The following is a 21,945-nucleotide window of genomic DNA, read 5'->3' on the forward strand; positions in this document are numbered from 1 at the left end:
AGATCCACAAAGCTTTTACGCTTCATTTTTTCTCCGTAAGTATTAGTTTGCCGTCGCAAAATTAGGGCTGCTTTTACAAGGCCTAAACTGTTTACACCTTGTAAAAGTAGACCCTTCTATCCCGCGTCGCTGTCTTTTTTTTATTTTTTTATTTTTCCCGCCGCAACTCGTTTTTTTTTTTACACCCGTCGCGATTCTCAAAACCCGGCGCAACGTAAAACCGCGCAAAGCACGTCAGGAAAATGACGTCGGGAGCATGCGCAGTACGTCGGGAGCGCGCCTAATTTAAATGGGACTCGCCCCATTAAATTAAGAACGCCTTGCGCCGGACGGATTTAAGTTACACCGCTCAAAATTTCTAGGTAAGTGCTTTGTGGATCGGGCACTTAGGTAGAGATTTTGCGGCGGTGTAACTTAAACGGGAAAAAATACGTTGCGCCGGGTTTTTGTGGATTAGGCCCTTAGTTTATGTTGCTTAAGAAGTAAATCCTGGTTATGTTGCTTGTATTCTGATGTGTGATAAGAACCAGTGGACTATGATAGCTACTTCAATTATGTTTCCTTTCATCTGTAATTAGGCAATACAGTTAATAATTGCATACTTCTAATCTAATATATTTAGAATTGACAAGACAAGTCTTAGCATATATTGTCTACTGCAACATGCGGCAGAATTTAAGTATCTGTCTCTCTGTAGGTCATCTGACATGGTATTTGGACCAGCAAATTTAGGAGATGATGCCATTAAGAATTTTCGTGCTAAGCACCACTGTAATTCCTGTTGTAGAAAGCTTAAGCTCCCAGGTAAGTGCATATATGTATTAATTGGTCATAATCTGTCACTGAACACTATGGGGGAATTCAATAAAAATAAAATAAAAACTTTATGAAACAAAAATAAAATAAAATATTGATCGTTCATATCGTATCAAAGTGAAGCTAATTAAGGACATCTTTCTTGTAGTGTACAGAAACATATTTTACAATTGTCTTGCATTCTAAAAGTGGCGTAGAATGATCTCTATATGCAGCTGTCTGAATTCACAGGTCCTCCGCACTACATTTGGAGACCAAATCTGGATCCCTTCAGTGTACCTTCAGCATTGAGTTCTACTTTTGGTGTTTTTCCAGACCTGAATGTACTGATTGCTCACAAAGGGCTTTCTGGGTCCAGAGCTGTGGCAGAGCCCTAGGGGTGATGCTGTTAAGACTCACTTTCTGACCAGGCCGAGTTCTGACATCATCCACTGGGTAGAATGTCATGTGTGCTATGCTCTTCCCCACCAATCAGCCCAGGAAAAGCAAAAATTCCCACCGCTGCTCCTAGCTGCAAGCAACAAATGGATCTATCTTGTATATCTATGCTGCCTTCCTATAGTGACTTGGTCATTTTCAGCCGACTAAACCCCCTCCTACTACCAGCAGCCAAATTGTTAGAATGAATGACTTGGCCTTGTACCATGAGCTACATAACCATCTGCTTTGCGGTGCAGCACTCTGAGCCCCATGTGTCTCCAGCTCTTGATTCACAAACTGTTTCAGTGCTGCCTGAGGTGTTATTCCAAAAGCCAATGTCTGAGAGCGCTGGGGGCGGGGGAACGTTGCACTAACATTGCATAGTTAGTACAGCGGCTCCTCCTAAACTGTCAGTTTTTTATCCTTCGACCCTGCCAGATTGATCACATTTTTTATTTATTAGTGTGTACCAGGCTTTAAAGAGACATAGAAGCTACTCTTGACATAGTCTACACTATCTTAAAACTTGTGAATGTGTCTGGGGCTTCTATCAGTATCATTTCCATTCTAGGGTCTTTCAAGGTTCCTAAGACTTTTCTGGTGCACCCAGTGTTATTCTTTTTATTCTTATTATACATTATTTATATATGCAGCTCTTTACAACATGAGGTTAGACAGTACAGATACAATACAGGAGGAATTAGAGGGCCCTGCAGTGTTTCTCTTTTTCCATTATAGAGACTGGAGTAGCCCTGACAAGATGTTCATTCCTCCCAAGCTGTTCCATGGCCAAAGCAGTGGTTTCTCTGGTGGTTCCATGTGCTCAGTATAGCCTGATGTATACTTTTCTCCTCTGAATTTTTTTTTTCCTCATCTGCTCCGCATAAATGGTATGGAATGCATTCTAGTGATCCTCATAGTTCAAGACTGGCTCTGGCGAATAGGGCACACCAACCTGTTTAAACTCCTAAAAGATTTTCAATGAAAGAGAGGGGGGTGAATGGCAAATGTATGCTTGTGCCACATTCAGTATATATGAGAAAAGAGAAAGGGGGTTCCCCTGGGTGGACTTTTAAAGCACTTTTAATAGTATTCCAAAATATACAGGATATTGAGAGTAAAAAAAAAGTTTTATTCACAATTGTACATATTTATAAAAAATAAATAAAAATGAAATATTGAATTAAAATATACAGTTCCAATCATTGTCACCATATAAGTAAATGCATGAAGAACCTTCTTTACACCCGACGCGTTTCAGGATAACCTTCTTCAGGGGTGTGTAGAGAAGGACAATTAGTTCATGTATTATAAAGGATGATGAATATTTCATTGGATACGGTTTTTAAAAGAATTGAAAATATAAACGGCACGCTGGGTTCAATCAATGAGGTTGCCAGTCAAAGAAGAAATGGGTATCAGGATATACAATTAATAAAAGTTTGAGGTGAACATTTATAAGGAACAGGTGTTCATCCCGTTAGGGAGAAATTATTCCAAAGATAGAGAAACCGGTGGATCAGCCAGAAGAGATGGACTGGGATGGAGGTCCCTGATTATAGGAGATCCGCAACAAACCTAATAATGTCCGCTGTCAAACAGTACACTGTATTATTTACAGGATCAACCTCACAGCTTGACAACCCAGCAAAGAGTGCATGTCTGTTTTGACCCCAGATTTCTCTTTAAAGAGGACCAGTCATCCTTATTTCTATTACAAGGGATGTTTACGTTCCTTGTAATAGGAATAAAAGAGCTGAAATTTCTTTTTTTGAAGGGGACAGTGTAAAAATAAAAAGTAAAATCGATAAGAAACTAAAAAAGCGTAAAGCACCCCCATCCCTCTGTGCTTGCAGGCAGAAGCGAAAAGCATACGTAGTCACGCATGCATATGTAATCATATATGTATCACCGCAAACGTTTGCACAAGAGCAATAATTTTAGCGCTAGACCTCCTCTGTAACTCTAAACGAATAACTTGTAAAGGTGTTTAAAGCGCAGCATATGGAGATTTTTAAGTACTGTAGTTTGTCAGAATTTTGGAATGCAACATGTAAGCTATCTATACTTGGTATAACATCATCTTTCACATTTTACAAAATATTGGGGCTGACAGTATTTATTTTGTTTTTAATTCATTAAAATTTATTTTTTCCCTAAAAATTGCATTTGAAGAACCGCTGCGCAAATACTTTGTGATATAAACATATAATTGCAACAATCGCCATTTTATTCCCTAGGGTCTAAAAAAATAAATGTATGATGTTTGGATGTTAGAAGTAATTTTTCTAGCAAAAAATATGGATTTAAACATGTAAATAAAAAGTGCCAGAAAAGCCTGGTCTTAAAGTAGTTATAGATCTCTGCAATGAAAATGCACTAGTACTACCTGTATGTAAATTAGATGAGGCTTATTGTGACTTTGGTTGCAGATAAAAAAAAATGTTTTGTTTTTTTAAGATTTGAAAAGGAACGATTACACCCCCGATAAAGTAATATTCCCTCCGGATGAACATACAGAGTCATCGACCGATCCTGACGATTCCACCAAAGAATCAAAACATTCTATTCGTTTGATGCTGTAACTTGGAAATTGCAAACTGATGACAAGTCTCACATCCTGGCTCTAAGAGACGGAGTTGGATTTTGCACATATGTGCGTGCTGCTAGAAGTCTTTTTTGTTTTTATTTTTTAGCATTTTTTTAAAATATATGAATTTTATAAAAAGGACTTTTAAAGTTTCTGCCTCTGCTGGTGGCCCAGATGTAGGCAGCCAATCAGCCCAGAGTGTGCCTGAAGATTGTGATCATAGGCTGGGATGAGGCTGTGCTCTTACACCTGAGCCATACAGCAGGTGATCTGCCTGTGGTTACATAACAGAGCAGTCTTCATTCTGCAAGACCTTCTTGTAGAGTTTATGAAATCTATTCAAACTTGACTTTTAGCTGTGTATAAACCGCTGTCTTTTATACCTTTAACTTTTACTCATTCTTTAGTAAAGCCATGATCAGCAGACAACTGTTGTAATATATAAAAAGGGGAAAGTGTCCCTTCAAGTTGCCTTGTAAAGAGAAGTGCTTTTTATCTTGTAAATCATACGTGCTTCAGAAGTTTTATCTTCCAAAGACCTCAACTGTACAACATGTATATCGAACGAGAATGTACACAGTCTCTTATGGTTTTTATTGATGTATTTAAGCCCCTGTACAAAGATCATTGTTGTTATGTGGTACCTGTTTATTGAATTACTAAATTGTAAATTATGGGACACTGCAATGCTTAGGCAATGAATTATAACTTAATTATTCCGGATGTTGAGAGAGCAATTCTGTCCAGAGACATTTGTTTTTTTTAGAGGTACTAAAATGCAGGTTTATCCTGCAGAACCTATATGAAGCTCTATACATTTTTAATCTGTAGTGTATCTCATAGATACAATACTTATCAAGGCACGAACAAATTAGCTGTTAAAATTATTTTATGTTGCTGGGGAAAGATGAAATATACTGTATACCTTTTTATATATCATATAAATCTTTAAAAAAAAATGAAATAAATTTATTCTTCACAAAGATTTGTACAGTGCTATTTTGTTATTTATACACATCCAGAAAGAATTTAAGTATTGTGACCATTCTAAATGTAACTATATATAGAATTGCCATGCTAATCATTTATTTCTGAACAAGTATCAGCTGCTGTGCTAAGAAAATCGCAAAAACATGAAACAAAATATGAACACCAAACTAAAGATGCCTAACTAAAAAAATGAAATGCTGAACATTAGTCCCTTTTTAAAGTAACAAGGTATTTTGATTATTATGGAAAACGCAGAGAAAAATATTGGTTGCTACAGGGAACACTGCAAGATGAAGAAATATAATAACTTGCTTGCATGCAATGAAGTAAGAAAAATTTGCTCTGAACACTGTAATGTCTTGTACATCGGAATTTCCAATGTAAAAAAGTCAGACGGAAATTTTTCATCGGATATTCCAACCGTGTGTGTGCCTTTTCCGTCGGAGTTTAGAAAGAGAACATGTTCTCTATTTTTCCGTTCGTCTGTGTGGAACTCTGACGGAGAAAAAAACATGCATGCTCGGAAGCATTGAACTTCATTTTTCTCGGCTCTTCTTAGTGTTGTACGTCACCGCGTTCTGGGCGGTCGGAATTTGGTGCAACAGTGTGTATGCAAGACAGCTTGAACGGAATTCCGTCTGAAAAATCTGTCAGTTTATCTCAACAAAAAATCTGATCGTGTGTACAAGGCATTAGACTTTTTTTTTTCCCCCTAATGAAAAATAGTCTTGTCAAACCCTTTTCCATACACAAGGCCTAGTGTGAATTCACACACGTGATTTCTCTTTCGTTCATAGATGGACACAGCCTTCATTGACCTTAGGGTTATGCTTCTTTCTACCAGGAGATTTAGGCAGAATTCTACAGCACTTAAGGTGTTAAAAACTTTCCTTCATGCCGCTCCTCCCAGGGGGCGTGGCTCCCCAGGCATAACCCACACCCTGCTCTAGCAGCCTCAGTTTGTTTTCTGCCTGAGCACGATCAAGGGCCAGATTTCTGCTCTGGCTGTTTATTTTCAGCGTCCCTTGGCGGCACACTCCCTAATTCGCACGTTTGTGCAGGGGGTCCGTCATGTGGCCCCTCCGGTGCGCCCCCCCATTGCCTTCATGGGACTTGAATTTGGTCCTCTCGGCGCTTCAGCGTGCCCTCTTTGAGGACATTCAGGAGATCCCTTTGCTGACTCTGTCACAGAAGGTGGTCTTTCTGGTTGCCATTACCTCTATCAGACGAGTGTCTGAACTGGCGGCCTTGTCTTGCAAGGCCCCCTACTTGGTCATCCATCAGGATAAGGCGGTGCTTCCGAAGGTCGTTTCGGCCTTTCACATTAATGAGGACATTGCTCTTCCATCCTTATGTCCTCAGCCGAAGAACACGAAGGAAGCCATCTTACATTCTCTGGATGTGGTTCGGGCCCTTTACTTGTCGGCGACAGCTCCGTTCCGGAAGTCGGACTCGCTGTTCGTGTCTGTGTCCGGTCCCAGTAAGGGCCTGGCAGTCTCGTCGGCCACCATTTCCAGGTGGATCCGACAGGTTGTGCTTCAGGCCTATGCCCTGAAGGGGCGGGCGCCTCCCTTTCGGGTCACGGCGCATTCGACCAGGGCGATCGGGGCCTCCTGGGCTTTCCGACATCAAGCCTTTGTGTTACAGGTGTGTAAGGTTGCGACCTGGTCGTCGGTCCACACTTTTTCAAAGTTTTATAAGGTGGATGTGAGTGCATCTTCTGATGCCTCCTTCGGCCGCAGGGTGTTACAGGCGGCAGTTTAAGGTTGGAGTTCCTCCGTTGAGTAACTCCAGTTTTGTTTGGGGTGTAACCTGTTTTTGCTGTGTTGTTTTTCCCACCCCTCGAATTTTTTTGACACTGCTTGGGGACGTCCCTAAGGTCAATGAAGGCTGTGTCCGTCTATGAACGAAAGAGAAAAAAGGATTTTTGTACTCACTGTAAAATCCATTTCTCTGAGTTCATAGACGGACACAGCACCCACCCCTCCTTTGTTTGTACTGCTTGTTATGAACTGAGGCTGCTAGAGCAGGGTGTGGGTTATGCCTGGGGGAGCCACGCTCCCTGGGAGGAGCAGCATGAAGGAAAGTTTTTAACACCTTAAGTGCTGTAGAATTCTGCCTAAATCTCCTGGAAGGAAGAAGCATAACCCTAAGGTCAATGAAGGCTGTGTCCGTCTATGAACTCAGAGAAATGGATTTTACGGTGAGTACAAAAATCCTTTTGTTTAGGCCTCATTCACACAGGCGTACCTACCCATACACCGTGCGAACGGCCATCTAACACGCATGATTCAGTTTTTTTTTTACCTGTAGGCAGTCCCATTCATATCTATAGGGACGAAGCAACTGCGCAAACACAGCCAGCCACCGGTGCATATCCCCGCACTGTCTGTATTTGGGAACACACACCCACACGGCTGTCATTTGGAACCATCGGCTGTGTAAGTGCAACCTCTGTGTCCCAATTGTCATGAATTGGACTGCCGGCGCGCTGACTTGCAGAACACCTGTGCAGGCAAAAGTGACCCTTTACACTGGTGTAAGGATAGGTATGCCTGAGGCTTTAAGATGGATGTAAACTCTCACATATACCCAGTGAAGTGAACATCCTCTTACATAGGTTTTACTTGTTTATCTGCAGTCTTTTCCTCTCAACATCCCTTCAAAAGGGCAAAAAGGGTGTTTAAATCTTTCCTCAATCATGAGCACAGAGGAGGCTGCAGTTAGTGTGTGGGAGCCGATTGGAGGAAAGAAACACACCCCTTCACACAACAGAAAAACGGTGTTCTGAATAGACCAGCTCCATTCTGAGCTCTCCTAAGCCACCCCCCACCCACGGGCAAAAATGTATCTTGTGTCGGAAAACTTCTCCGAAGTGACACATGCTGACAACACAGGAATGAAATGACACAGAGCTTTGGAGAGAGAAGTGAGTACACCCCCCACATTATTGTAAATATTTTTTTTATATCTTTTCATGTGACAACACTGAAGAAATTACACTTTGCTACAATGTAAAGTAGTGAGTGTACAGCTTGTATAACAGTGTAAATTTGCTGTCCCCTCAAAATAACTCAACACACAACCATTAATGTCTAAACCGCTGGCAACAAAAGTGAGTACAAATGTAAGTAAAAATGTCCAAATTGGGCCCAAAGTGTCAATATTTTGCATGGCCACCATTATTTTCCAGCACTGCCTTAACCCTCTTGGGCATGGAGTTCACCAGAGCTTCACAGGTTGCCACTGGAGTCCTCTTCCACTCCTCCATGACAATATCACGGAGCTGGTGGTGTGATTGTTGGAGACCTTGCGCTCCACCACCTTCCATTTGAGAATGCCCCACAGAAGATACTCAATAGGGTTTAAGTCTGGAGACATGCTTGGCCTGTCCATCACCTTTACCCTCAGCTTTTTTAGCAAGGCAGTGGTCGTCTTGGAGGTGTGTTTGGGGTCGTTATGTTGGAATACTGCCCTGCGGCCCAGTCTCCGAAGGGAGGGGATCATGCTCTGCTTCAGTATGTCACAGTACATGTTGGAATTCATGGTTCCCTCAATGAACTGTAGCTCCCTAGTCCCAGCAGCACTCGTGCACCCCCAGACCATGACACTCTCCACCACCATGCTTGACTGTAGGCAAGACTCTCTTGTCTTTTTACTCCTCACCTGGTTGCCGCCACACACTCTTGACACCATCTGAACCAAATACATTTATCTTGGTCTCATCAGACCACAGGACATGGTTCCAGTAATCCATGTCCTTAGTCTGCTTCTCTTCAGCAAACTGTGGGCTTTCTTGTGCATCATCTTTAGAAGAGACTTGCTTCTGTGACAACAGCCATGCAGACCTATTTGATGCAGTCTGCGGCGTATGGTCTGAGCACTGACAGCCTGACCTCCCCACCCCTTCAACCTCTGCAGCAATGATGCTGGCAGCACTCATATGTCTCTTTCCCAAAGACAACCTCTGGATTTGACGCTGAGCATGTGCACTCAACTTCTTTGGTCGACCATGGCAAGGCCTGTTCTGAGTTGAACCTGTCCTGTTATACTGCTGTATGGTCTTGACCACCATGCTGCAGCTCAGTTTTAGGGTCTTGGCAATCTTCTTATAGCCTAGACCAGGGGTGTCAAACTTAATTTCATCGTGGGCCGCATCGGCATTATGATTGCCCTCAAAAGGGGCGGTTGTATCTGTAAGATTAGATGTCCAGTGCATCCCCTCCCCTTTACATTAGATGTCAAGAGCCACCCCACCATCAGAAGTTGAGTCCCCCACTCTCCCTTACATCACAGTTTACCCCCCTTTCCTTATGCTGCTGCTGGGAAGAAGCTGGATGCATTGCTTGAAAGCAAAAAGTAAGGGTCTTGAGTAGGACCAGAGGATGGCTGAAGTTCTCCTGCAGCTGCTGGAGAGGTGCGAGGGCCACATGAAATGGCCTGGAGGGCTGGATTCGGCCCGCAGGCCTTGTGTTTACCACCTATGGCCTAGACCAGTGGTCATCAACCCTGTCCTGCAGGGCCCACTAACAGGCCAGGTTTGCAAGATAACTGAAATACATGACAGGTGATATCATTTGCTCCTCAGTGATTGCAGTATTCTAGACTGCATCTCCCCAAGGTAATACATAAAACCTGGCCTGTTAGTGGGCCCTGCAGGACAGGGTTGATGACCACTGGCCTAGACCAGCCCTCAAAATTTCCACTCGCCTGCTAGCATTTGGCGAGAGGATTTAAGCTGGGGGCGAGTGATGACAGTTCTGCATGACCAACAGTCCAATTTGTGCCTACACTTAGAGCCACGCTGCGATTGGCGGCCGAAGAGGAAAGGTGCGTGCCCAGGAAAAGTAGTCAGGTGAGCCGCACACATGCAGATCAGTACACAGGTGCTCTCCTTACAATTCCCGTTAAGCCATGGGACCTGATAGTATGACCTCTCTGAGCCTGGCTTCCCAACCTGACCAATGTAGCTGGAGAGCAGAGAGCAGGAAGGAACAAGTGAGCTGGTGGACTGCGATTATCACCACTCTGGGTGTCCCAGGTAGGCAGTGCAGCACAGCGCTCACCAAGAGTTGCCCTGACAAGAGAGCGGCAGTACGCTGTGCAGTGTCAGTGTGCGCTGTGTTGTGGTGTCAATGGCTATGCAGGAGTGTGAATCTCGATGCTGGATTGTACTCCCTCCCGCTGTGCTGCAGCTCCTCTCCTCACTGCCCAACAATGAAAGGGGGAAGTTGGGACATGCAAGTGTGGAGCCGCACACAGGAGCTCCTGATTATGAGAGTGGGTAGAATGGGAGAGAGAGAGGAGGATGGATGGGGTTGCAGAGGAGACAGCAAGAGAATGGGGGAAAAGACCTGGTTCTAGAGAGAAGGCAGAGGAGGAGGAGGGAGTCTTGTACATAAGAAGAGGGAGAGCAATATTTGCAGAAGTAAAAAAGTCCATGTCCCTCTGGTTTGCCCCAGTGCCATGTCACTCTGGTTTGCCCCAGTGCCATGTCCCTCTGGTTTGCCCCAGTGCCCTGTCCCTCTGGTCTGCCCCCAGTGCCCTGTCCCATTTTGTTAAAGTTGTTGTTGGTAATATTTAATTGTGTAACTTGATTCAGCATAAAACATTCCAAGAGATAATCTACAAGGGCGTTTTTAGGGGCGGGGCAGTGTATGGGTTAGGTGACGCAACTGGTGGCGAGTAACACTTGAGGCCTGGCTAGAAGCTCAGGGCTTGAAATGTTGAGCCCTGGCCTAGACCATCTTTATGTAGAGCAGCAATTCTTTTTTTCAGATCCTCGGAGTTCTTTGCCATGAGGTGCCATGTTGAATTTCCAGTGACCAGTATGAGAGAGTGAGAGCGAGAATACCAAATTTAACACACCTGCTCCCCATTCACACATGAGAGCACTAACGAGTCACATGACATCGGGGAGGGAAAATGGCCAATTTGTCCCAATTTGGACATTTCCACTTGGGGGTGTACTCGCTTTTGTTGCCAGTGGTTTAGACATTATTGTCTGTGTGTTGAGTTATTTTGAGGGGACAGCAAATTTACACTGTTATACAAGCTGTACACTCACTACTTTACATTGTTGCAAAGTGTCATTTCTTCAATGTTATCACATGAAAAGATATAATAAAATATTTACAAAAATGTGAGGGGTGTACTCAATTATGTGAGATACTGCATGTACTTTGCTCAGATTCCATGACTGAGGTTTACAACTACTTACCTGCAGATATACTGCGGCTTGGCTGTGAAAACCGCCATACCTGTATGTCGGTCCATACAGGAGATAATGTGGGCGCGCCCACTGCACAGGGGACAACATTGAGATCTGCTGTTTCTAGTAATCGGGAACAGCGATCTCTGTGTTGTCCCAGTAAGCCCACTCCCACAGTTAAAACACACCCAGGGAACACATTTAACCTTTGATCGCCCCATAGTGTTAACCCCTTCCCTGCCAGTGTCATTTATACATTGATTAGTGTATATTTTTAGCACTGATCATTGTATTGGTGTCACTGGTCCCCAAAAAGTGTCACTTGGCGTCAGATTTGTCTGCTGCGATGTCACAGTCCCGCTAAAAATCACAGATCGCCACTATTACAAGTAAAAACAATAAAATTAAAAGTCCCTAAATCTATCCCCTATTTTGTAGACGCTATAACTTTTGCGCAAACCAATCAATATACGCTTATTGGGATTTTTTTTTTTTTTTTAGGAAGGGGGGTAAATCCTTCTGGGGCTGAACTAGTTAAAGAAGTATCCCTCTACTTCTATATGTGTTAATCTTTTTACCTAAACAATGCTGCTGTGCCATTTTTCTCCCCTAAAGTTCCACTTTAATATCAAACACCATGGGTAGATTTACTAAAACTGGTACGCTCATATTCTGGTGCAGCTCTTCATGGTAGCCAATCAGCTTCTAACGTCAGCTTGTTCAATAAAGCTTTCCCAATAAAACCTGGAAGCTGATTGGTTTCTCCAGTTTTAACAAATACCCCCCATGTGTTTAAACAACTCTTTGGTCCAAAAGTAATCCATGGCTCAGTGCAGGGAAATATGAGTGTAGATGGATCTCCCATAGTGTAGCAAATATTTAACCACTTCCTGCCCGGTGTATTGTCAAATGACGGCCGCAGGAACCTTTCGGGCGGCCGTCATTTGACGTCCTGGGATTCCCGCAGTGTGGAGCGCGAGCCGCATCACTGGGGACCCAATGCACGTGCCTGGCGGCCGCGATGTCCGCCAGGCACCCACGATTGCTTGTCACAGAGCCAGGGACGTGGATCTCTGTGTGTAAACACATTAACCCCTTGCTTGTCCCCTAGTGTTAACCCCTTCTCTGCCAGTCATATTTATACAGCAATCAATGCATTTTTATAGCATGGATCGCTGTATAAATGTGAATGGTCACCACCATTACTAGTAAAAAATAAATAATAAAAATGCTATAAATCTATCCCCTATTTTGTAGCCGCTATAACGTTTGCGCAAACCAATCAATGTACGCTTATTGTGATTTTTTTTTTTACCAAGAATATGTAGAAGAATACGTATTGGCCTAAACTGAGGAAAAAATGTGTTTTAAAAAATTGGATATTTATTATAGCAAAAAGTAAAAAATATATACCGTATTTATCGGCGTATAACACGCACGGGCGTATAACACGCACCCTAACTTTAAGAGGGAAGTTTCAGGAAAAATACTTTCCACAGCCCCCTCGTATAACACGCAGGCACAGTTTACCCTCTATTTTCAGGGTAAAAAAGAGAGTGTTATACGCCAATAAATACAGTATATATTTTTTCAAACTTGTCCCTCTTCTTTTGTTTATAGCGCAATAAATAAAAACCGCAGAGGTGATCAAATACCACCAAAAGAAAGCTCTATTTGTGGGGAAAATTATTATAATGTAATTTGGGTACAGTGTTGCATGACCGCGCAATTGTCATTCAAAGTGTGACAGTGCTGAAAAATGGCTTGGGCAGGAAGGGGGTGAATGTGCCCAGTATTGAAAGTGATTAAAGTGCATATGTAATAAAGTGTTTACTGTGCAAACTATATATTAAGTTGCTATAGTGATAATTTAAACTACAAGTCAATATAACCTTTAGGAAATGACAGGTGACAAATGCAATAAAGGAATAAATTAATATAACAATACTGAAAAACCAATTGAAATGTAAACAAACGTATTCACTCCAAAAGAAAAGAAAAGTCCTTTATCACTTTATGAATTGAGTGAAACAAAAGTTATTTGTGCTCGTAGGAAAAAATACAGTGCTCTTGTGCAAAATGAAATGCACAACGTGGTGATAGTAGGTGAGTGAGTGAATAACTTGTATAGCGCTACACATGCAAACTAAATCGCCTCAAGGCGCTTGTTCCATCCGTTGTCTTCCTTATCCTTCAGAAGAGGTGTTTTTTCCCGAAGGCCCGATGGTTTTCCTCCATGCGGATGTCCGTTGGCAGAGCGTTCCATAGCCGTGGTCCTTGGACTGCAAATCTTCGTTCTCCCTTTTGATTTGTAATTGGACTTGGGGATGTGGAGGAGGTTTTGGTTAGATGATCGGAGAGCGCGATTGGGGGTGTAGTGTTTTATTTTCTCGCATAAGTATTGAGGAGCCTTTCCTTGTGTGCACTTGTGGGTGAGGCAGAGGGTCTTGAATGTGACCCGATCCTTTACTGTTAGCCAATAAAGGGCCCTCAGGGATGGGGTGATGGATTCCCAGGGTTTCTTTCCTGTTACCAACCTGGCTGCTGTGTTCTGAATGTGGTCTTATCCATGCTCTTATCTCAGGTGCACTCACCAGATATTTCCTACTCCTCCAGGGGCGTTACGTAGTCACAGTTTATGTCACTATGGCAAATATGCAATCCCCTGTGTGGAAATGGCGGCGTTTAGAAAATGTCTTTGCGTCACTTCTGGTCAGGGCCGCAGATGGGAAATTCCCAGCTCCTGTATCAACAATAGATTTCTGTATATGTTTTTAAAACGAATGTGAGTATATCTCCACTTTATTTAACCACTTGCCTACTGTGCACATACACCCCCTTCCTGCCCAGACGAAATTTTAGTTTCCGACACTGCGTCGCTTTAACTGACAATTGCGCGGTCGTACGACTTGGCTCCCAAACAAAATTGACGTAATTTTTTTCCCCACAAATAGACCTTTCTTTTGGTGGTATTTGATCGCCTGTGCGGTTTTTATTTTTAGGGGTATAAACAAAAAAAAGAGCGTAAATTTTGAAAAAAAAAAACAAATGTTTTACTTTTTGCTATAATAAATATCCCATTTTTTTTAATGTTTTATCTCAGTTTAGGCCGATACGTATTCTTCTACATATTTTTGGTAAAAAAAAAAACGCAATAACCGTATAGTGACTGGTTTGCGCAAAAGTTATATTGCCTACAAAATAGGGGACATAATTATTATTTTTTTTTTTACTGGGAATGGCATCGATCTGCGATTTTTTTCGGGACTGCGACATTATAGCGGACACATCGGACACTTTTGACACATTTTTGGGACCATTCACATTTATACAGTGAACAGTGCTATAAATATGCATTGATTACTGTATAAATGTGACTGGCAGGGAAGGGGTTAACCACTAGGTGGCAGGGAAGGGGTTAAATGTGTAGCCTAGTGAGTGTTCTAACTGTTGGGGGGTGACTGGGGGAGGTGACCGATCTGTGTCCCTATGTACAAGGGACACAGCATCAGTCTCCTCTCCCTGACAGGACGTGGATCTCTGTGTTTACACACAGAGATCCACGGTCCTGCTCAGTTACTGGGAACGCGCATTGTTCTCCCCCTAGCGGCTTTAAATGACAGGACGTCATATGACGTCCTGTCAGAACAATAGAGTATCCCGCCCGCCGTCATTTGACGGCGGGCGGGTGTCAAGCGGTTAAATAAAGCCTTTTTTTAAAATGGTATCACGCATCCTTCTCCCTTCTATATGCTAAAATTGTATGAACACCATTTCAACAGAGCGGATTGAATATTTGCCCGAGTGCTACACAGTGGCATAAACTGTGCGTAACTCCCCTGGAGGAGTAGGAAATATCCGGTGAGTGCACCCGAGATAAGAGCATGGATAAGACCACCTACTATCACCATGTTGTAAGAAAGTGGATTTCATTTTGCACTAGAAGTCTTTTGTTTTAATTTTTTAGCATTTTTTAAAAAATATATGTATTTTATAAAAAGGACTTTTAAAGTTTCTGCCTCTGCTGGTGGCCCAGATGTAGGCAGGCAATCGGCCCAGAGTCTGCCTGCAGGTCGTGATCATAGGCTGGGATGAGGCTGTGCTCTTACACCTGAGCTGAACCATACAGCAGTTGATCTGCCTGTGGTTACATAACAGAGCAGTCTTCATTCTGCAAGACCTTCTTGTAGAGCAGGGGTCCTCAAACTACGGCCCTCCAGTTGTTCAGGAACTACAATTCCCATCATGCCTGTGAATGTCAGAGTTTTACAATGCCTCATGGGATGTGTAGTTCTGCAACAGCTGGAGGGCCGTAGTTTGAAGATCCCTGTGTAGAGTTTATGAAATCTATTCAAACTTGACTTTTAGCTTTGTATAACCGCTGTCTTTTATACATTTAAATTGTACTCATTCTTCAGTAAAGCCATGATCAGCAACATCCTGGGAGTATTCCAATCAGCCTTCATAACGTATGTAAATGGCCTACACCCAGCAAGATTATTATTCATCTTTAGTCAGAGCCGCCCAGTTTGTTTTAATCTTCAAACATCCCTTATCTGCATAGGCAGTTTTTTTGTAAATATGAACTACCCTTTTATAGAGTTTGCTCTTTCCTGTTCCTTTAAAGCAGGTTAAACAGCAGAGTGTTTATGCTGCCTAATTGGTTATTTTTCATGCTGTAAAAAAACCTGGTTGATCCTGCCTGTTCCTGTGTCCTCCTATCTAAACTGTCCACGGTAATCATGGCTGCTGATCCATGATACCGTGGTCCGTTTATGTGCCTCTGTCAACCACAGTCTCTCCCCCTCCCTCCCTGCCTGTCAGGCAATCTCCTCCTTGCATCTCCTGCCACTATTAGTAGCTGGTAGTTAAGTCAGAGTAGGATTACTGCCAGCCCCTCTGATATAACCAGGTATACTAAACAGTGTAAATGTTTGTTTAAAATGATGCCTATAAATACCTTCTTTCAGATCGCCTCACGTGACTTCCCGCCACTCTCCTACCCCGATTTAAGGGCTACAGCGGGAAAGGCTAAGGTCAGCCAGGAGATCATTGTGCTGTCCACTCAGCCCCTCGTGCTATAGCCCTTAGATCAAGGGAGGAGAGTGGCAGGAGAAAACGTGACCGCATAGAGGCGATCTGAAAGAAGGTATTTAGCGGCATCATTTAAAATAAATATTTATACTGTGTAGTATACCTTGGCATAACAGAGGGGCTGGCAGTAATCCTACTCTGACTTTACAACCACTACAAGTGCTAATACAAAGCAATTAAACCGTATCCATCTTGTGCTGGTTCAGCTTTAACAAATGGAATTTTAATTGGTTGCCTGAAGTTACTACACATGAAAAAAAGTAACATCTGTATTGTTTGACACATGGGGTCAGATTCTCAAACTGGTATAACTGGTTTCTGCATTATTCTTTATCCATCCGTGTTATCAGTAGAAAGGCCAATGACGTATCCATTGATCTTTGTGTTTCTTGGAAGTGTCACATGTTTAGGGCATGCAGCATATAGGTCAGTAGATTAGGGGCTAACTTACACAGCAGATTTCAGTCTCTTGGTCTGGATTGTATTTCTTAATAGCTAGAACTCAAGGGCTCTTTTATCACCGTTCTTGCTAGTGACATTTAGGTGCTTGGCAGGCAGTTGTGACCCTTGGTAAGTGCCTTGAAAAATGTTAGGTCGAATACCCCATACACACTATTGGATTTTCTGCAGATTTTTGTCTTCAGATTTACCATAACCATGTAGTGCAAGGGCCTGCGTGATTGCATACAAATTTAAACTCTTAGGCCTCGTACACACGATAGGTTAACCAGTGGACAATGGTCTGAAGGACCGTTGTCCTAGGTTAACCTATGAAGCTGACTGATGGTCCGTCGTGCGTACACAATATCAGTTAAAAAAACAATCGTGTCAGAACGCAGTGACGTAAAACACGACGACGTGCTGAAAAAAACAAAGTTCAATGCTTCCAAGCATGCGTTGACTTGATTCTGAGCATGCATGGATTTTTAACCGATGGTTGTACCTACTAACGATCGGTTTTGACCTATCGGTTAGCAATCCATCGGTTAAATTTTAAAGCAAGGGGGCCTACACACGATCGGTTTGGACCGATGAAAACGGTCCTTTAGACCGTTGTCCTCTGGTTAGCCTAACGTGTGTACGAGGCCTTAGGGTGGAGGTTCATCCAAATAATCAATTTTTAACATTAGATTGAGGCTAATTTTACTAAGCAGAATCGGGTGTTTTTTTAAAAACCAATACAGTACTTACCATTTTAGAGATAGATGTTCTCCGCGTCTTCCGGGTATGGGCTGCGGGACTGGGCGTTCCTATTTGATTGACAGCTCTTCCAACCGTCGCATACAGTGCGTCACGAGTTCCCGAAAGTAGCCGAACGTCGGTGCGCAGGCGCCGTATAGAGCCGCAGCGACGTTCGGCTTCTTTCGGCAACTGGTGACGTGCTGTATGCGTCCGTCGGATGGCTGTCAATCAAATAGGAACGCTCAGTCCCGAAGATCATACCCGGAAAGCGGCGGAGAACATCTATCTCTAAAACGGTAAGTACTGCATTGATTTTTTAAAAAAACACCCGATTCTGCTTAGTAAAATTAGCCTCAATCTAATGTTAAATTTTTTTTTTCGGGTGAACCCCCGCTTTAAGGTTTGACCTCATATTTATGGCTTTGGTAAATCTGAAGACGAAAATCTAATAGTGTGTATGGGGTCTAACACTGTGTACTGACCTGAATGGCTTGGAGGTGAAGCAGCATGAAAAGGCATTCCAAATGCATCTGCAGTGTTCTATCCAAGGCTTCCCTCACCACCACAGCCTCGTACACACGATCAGATTATCGGACAGATTTTTGTTTTGTCTTCAAATCAAAAGTGAAGAGGTTACTTAACATACAAAAATTCCTATTCAGAAGTGTTGTAATATGTTGAATTGTTTTGTATGTATTCTTTCGTTTCTGAGCACATGTAGTCTTCCTTTTACGATTTTTTTCGGACGAAAACTGTACTTATTAAATGAAAATTGGACGTTGTATTCACATACGATAACAAATTTGTAGCCTGTATATTTCTTTTTGTCATCAAAAAAATGCACCATACTAACGCTCCGAAAATCGTCAGATCGTAAGTCAGATGAAATTTTACTTCCTATTTTCTTATTGTGTGTATGGGCCTTTACTGTGCAGAAGGTAGCATATCCCCACTGCTGCTTCTGCAGTGCAAAGAACGACGTGGAACTCTGATCTTCGGTCCCGTCTTGCCCACCTACTGTGTCTTTGGTTACCTACAACCACTCACCACTAAGGTTGCCACCTGTCCGGGTTTGGAATCATGCATCCGGGTTTCAGACTGCCTGAAACCCGGACACATTATTCAGACAGACTGGGCTATGGCTTCCCAGCAGGGTTGCTGGCTGCAGTTGTCTAAGCTGAGAGTTTCTGTTGCACTCTTTTTCATGCTGCCCAAAGCCAGCTCTAACAATTTCCCCCCAAACACACACGCTGAAGGGAGAGGAGAGAGGGCTTGATCTGCACCTCTTCCTCCCGCCCCTACCCCTCTGTCTGCCCACACTCCAATCTCCGGGGCTGAGCCTCAGAAAAGGAAAGTGGGGGCTGGAAAGTCCAGCAGCCTCAGATACATCTGGATGAGAGGTGCTGACTGCCAAGGGGTGAATGAGCTCACCATCCATCCCTGTCTGTGACTGAATTCTCCCCCTTCTCTCTGCTGCCTCTAAGTGAGTACACTAAGGCCTCGTACACACGACCGAACATGTCCGCTGAAACTGGTCCGCGGACCAGTTTCCACGGACATGTTCAGTCGTGTGCAGGGCCTACCGGACAATTTTCCGGCCTAGCGGACAGGTTTCCAGCGGACAAAAGTTTCTTAGCATGCTAAGAAACATGTCCGCTGGAAAGCTGTCCGTCGGACATGTCCGCTGGTTAGTACAACTCATCGGACATGTCCGCTGGCCCGAAATCCCACGTATGCGTCAAAGTGATTCGACTTATGCATGGAAGCATTGAACTTCCTGGTTCGCGCACGTCGCCGCGTCATCGTCGCCGCCACGTCACCGCGTATTCTGTCCGCGGGGAATTTGGTCTGATGGTGTGTACACACATCAGACCAAATGATCCCAGCAGACATGTCCGATGAAAACGGTCCGCGGACCGTTTTCATCAGACATGTCTGGTCGTGCGTACGAGGCCTAAGGTAAATCTGGTTTCTCAGAGCACCCCTTTTGTCAGAGTTCCTTTTTACACCCGAGGCCATAGTGTTCCCCCTTACATCCTCTCCGTACATCAGAGTTCTCAGGGTTCTGCCTTAAATCGAGTTTTCCAGAGCATCCCTTATGTTAGAGTCCCCAGAGTTCTCCCTTACATCAGAGTCTGCAGAGTCCCCCCTTACAGTGAAAGGGATCTCTGTGAGTTCAGATGTAAAGGGGGAACTCTGTGGAATTGGATATAATGGGGGACTCTTTTTATTAACTTTGTATGATTAGAAATGTTATTTATTAGCAAAATATAAGTATAAAAAAAATTGCTGTGCACCGTAAAGTGTTCGGGTTTGACTTGAATAAAAGGTGGCAACCCCACCCCCCACTCACCTGATACAAGTAGTTGGGTTTCATGAGTATCTGAGGCTTTGCTTCGTATACTAAGCTTAGTTGCTTTAATGCTACACCATTGCAACATTTCTGTTTTTAAACACAGGTGAGATGGTTTTGCTGTAACTGGTGACCCCAGCTCACACTCTCCTAACATTTCTGGGAACATTTGGTACCAACATCTGGAATCCTGTTAGCACTTTTTTTTCCATGCAAAGAAATAAAGGGTAACACAACCAAACGTCCATACAAATATTGATATTCATAAATTATGCATAATAATCCTCACACCAAGTGAAGAAATCTTCTATATTTGACTGATGTTCTTCCAGTAGTGCATCAATTTACCACCACCAATCCAGTGACCTCTAACTTAATAAAGGTCAATAAGCGCTGTGGGATTAGCCAAATACGCCTCCAAATCAATCAAACTATTACTTAGAAGATCAGATCAGTGGCGGCTGGTGCTTAACATTTTTGGGGGGGCGCAAAACAAACAAACAAACAAACATCAATTGCAGCCTCACTGTGTCCATTAAACGCAGCCACTGTGCCATAAAATTGTCACCACTGTGCCATGCCATCAAACGCAGCCACTGTGCCCATCAATTATCGCCACTGTGCCATGCCATCAAACGCAGCCACTGTGCCATCAATTGTTGCCACTGTGCCCATCAATTGTCGCCACTGTTCCATGCCATCAAACGCAGCCACTGTGCCATAAATTGTTTCCACTGTGCCCATCAATTGTCGCCACTGTGCCATGCCATCAATTGTCGCCACTGTGCCCATCAATTGTCACCACTGTGCCATGCCAAACGCAGCCACTGTGCCATCAATTGTCGCCACTGTGCCATGCCAAACGCAGCCACTGTGCCATGCAATTGTCGCCACTGTGCCTATCAATTGCCGCCAGTTTGCCCTCACCTGGCACTTACCTTTCTCGGTCAGCTCCTCCATGATCCCACAAAGTAGTCTTGACCTCGATGTCGCTTGCCAATCAGAACCGGTGAACCTGATTGGCTGAGACGTCTGTCAGTGTTAACCAGGGAACGCACACCCCCTGCGTCCCCTGGTTAACTATTTGGAAGCCGATTACAGCAAAGACACTTCCAAAGCCAACCAGCTGCCTTTATTCAGATGGCTGGCGCTTGCCAGGGTGCCGGCTATCTGAATAGTGGGCAGCGGCGACGATACATAGATTCATGCAATGCATGAATCTATGTATTGTTTTTCAGTGGCGGTGCTTCTGATCATCCTATCCTCTTATGATCGCTCCGGGAACACCACAACATCAGACCACCAGAGAAATATAAACTAAGTGTAGTATTTTATTAAACGGATAAAAGCATCTTTTAAAAGTGCCCAACCTCGGCACCAATAGAAATGGTCTTGAAAGAAGCTAGGGGCCACTGTGTCTCAGACTGGGAGCCGGCGTGCATTCCAAACAACAAGCGTTCAGGCCGGACGTGACGTCAGAACGGACCCAGAAGTGACGACATATGTGGAGCCTCAACTAGTTTTGACAGTCACGTCTCCAGGAAGCCACACCCACGGATTCCAGCATTTCTCAGTGGCTGAGGATGATCGCGCAAATTTATGGTCTTAAGCTCAATCCAGCATGGCTGTGAGTGCTTCTTGAGCATTTGTGTATCAGACTGCTGTTTCCAGGTTTGCAAAGCTGCCACAAACGTTTTATTAGATGGATGCTGTGGCCTTTTCTGAAGCCAGATTTGGACATATGGTCCTTCAGGTGGCTCTTTGAAGTAAAGACACTCACCAGTTCCTGTTTACATTGGGCCTGTTAGGAGTAGGTAAAACAGCAACCACTAATTTAAACTGCTTTTGAATGTCCTAAAGGTTTAAAATGTCCTGCATCCCTCAATAAATGGGAAAGCAAATTGGATTTTTGTATATTTGTGCTCAACAAAAATCCTTTACTTTGCTGTCCATTGAGGTACACAAGTCCCATCCTTCTGTGTTTATTATTATGCTCTTGGTGCGGCTTTGCTACTAAACGGAGGCATTCTGGTAGTACAAGGGGTTAGCCCAGGGCTAATAACTATTTTTTGTTTGCCAGTGTTCAGTTTTCCTGTAGGTGGCAGCATACCAAAAGGTTTAGGGCTTCCTGTGTCCTTCAGTGGACTCCAAGAAAAGGATTTTATGGTAAGTACAAAAATCTTAATTATGTCCCTTTTCTTTGCACATATACTGTATAATCTGTCTGACCTTCTTTTGTTCACAAAATAAAGGCGCATAGTAAGTGTTTTTCCCCATGTTCAGTTCTGT

At 43.5% G+C, this 21,945-nt stretch overlaps 1 protein-coding gene across 3 annotated transcripts in view; it reads left to right on the forward strand.

Annotated features, from left to right (window-relative positions):
• Positions 1–4,663, forward strand: part of TRPM7 (transient receptor potential cation channel subfamily M member 7) — a 190,026-nt gene extending 185,363 nt beyond the window's left edge. For 2 of the 3 annotated variants that reach the window (XM_040342596.1, XM_040342595.1), the window contains exons 37-38: positions 698–804; positions 3,697–4,663. In XM_040342596.1, the coding sequence (XP_040198530.1) occupies positions 698–804; positions 3,697–3,821 (232 nt within the window). In that variant the 3' untranslated portion in view covers positions 3,822–4,663. The remainder of the gene's footprint in view (positions 1–697; positions 805–3,696) is intronic. The other variant, XM_040342597.1, reaches the window with a different exon arrangement.
• The last annotated feature ends 17,282 nt before the right edge of the window (positions 4,664–21,945 follow it).

This window comes from Rana temporaria, chromosome 3 (assembly GCF_905171775.1).
Source record: "Rana temporaria chromosome 3, aRanTem1.1, whole genome shotgun sequence".
Classification (NCBI taxonomy): Eukaryota; Metazoa; Chordata; class Amphibia; order Anura; family Ranidae; genus Rana; species Rana temporaria.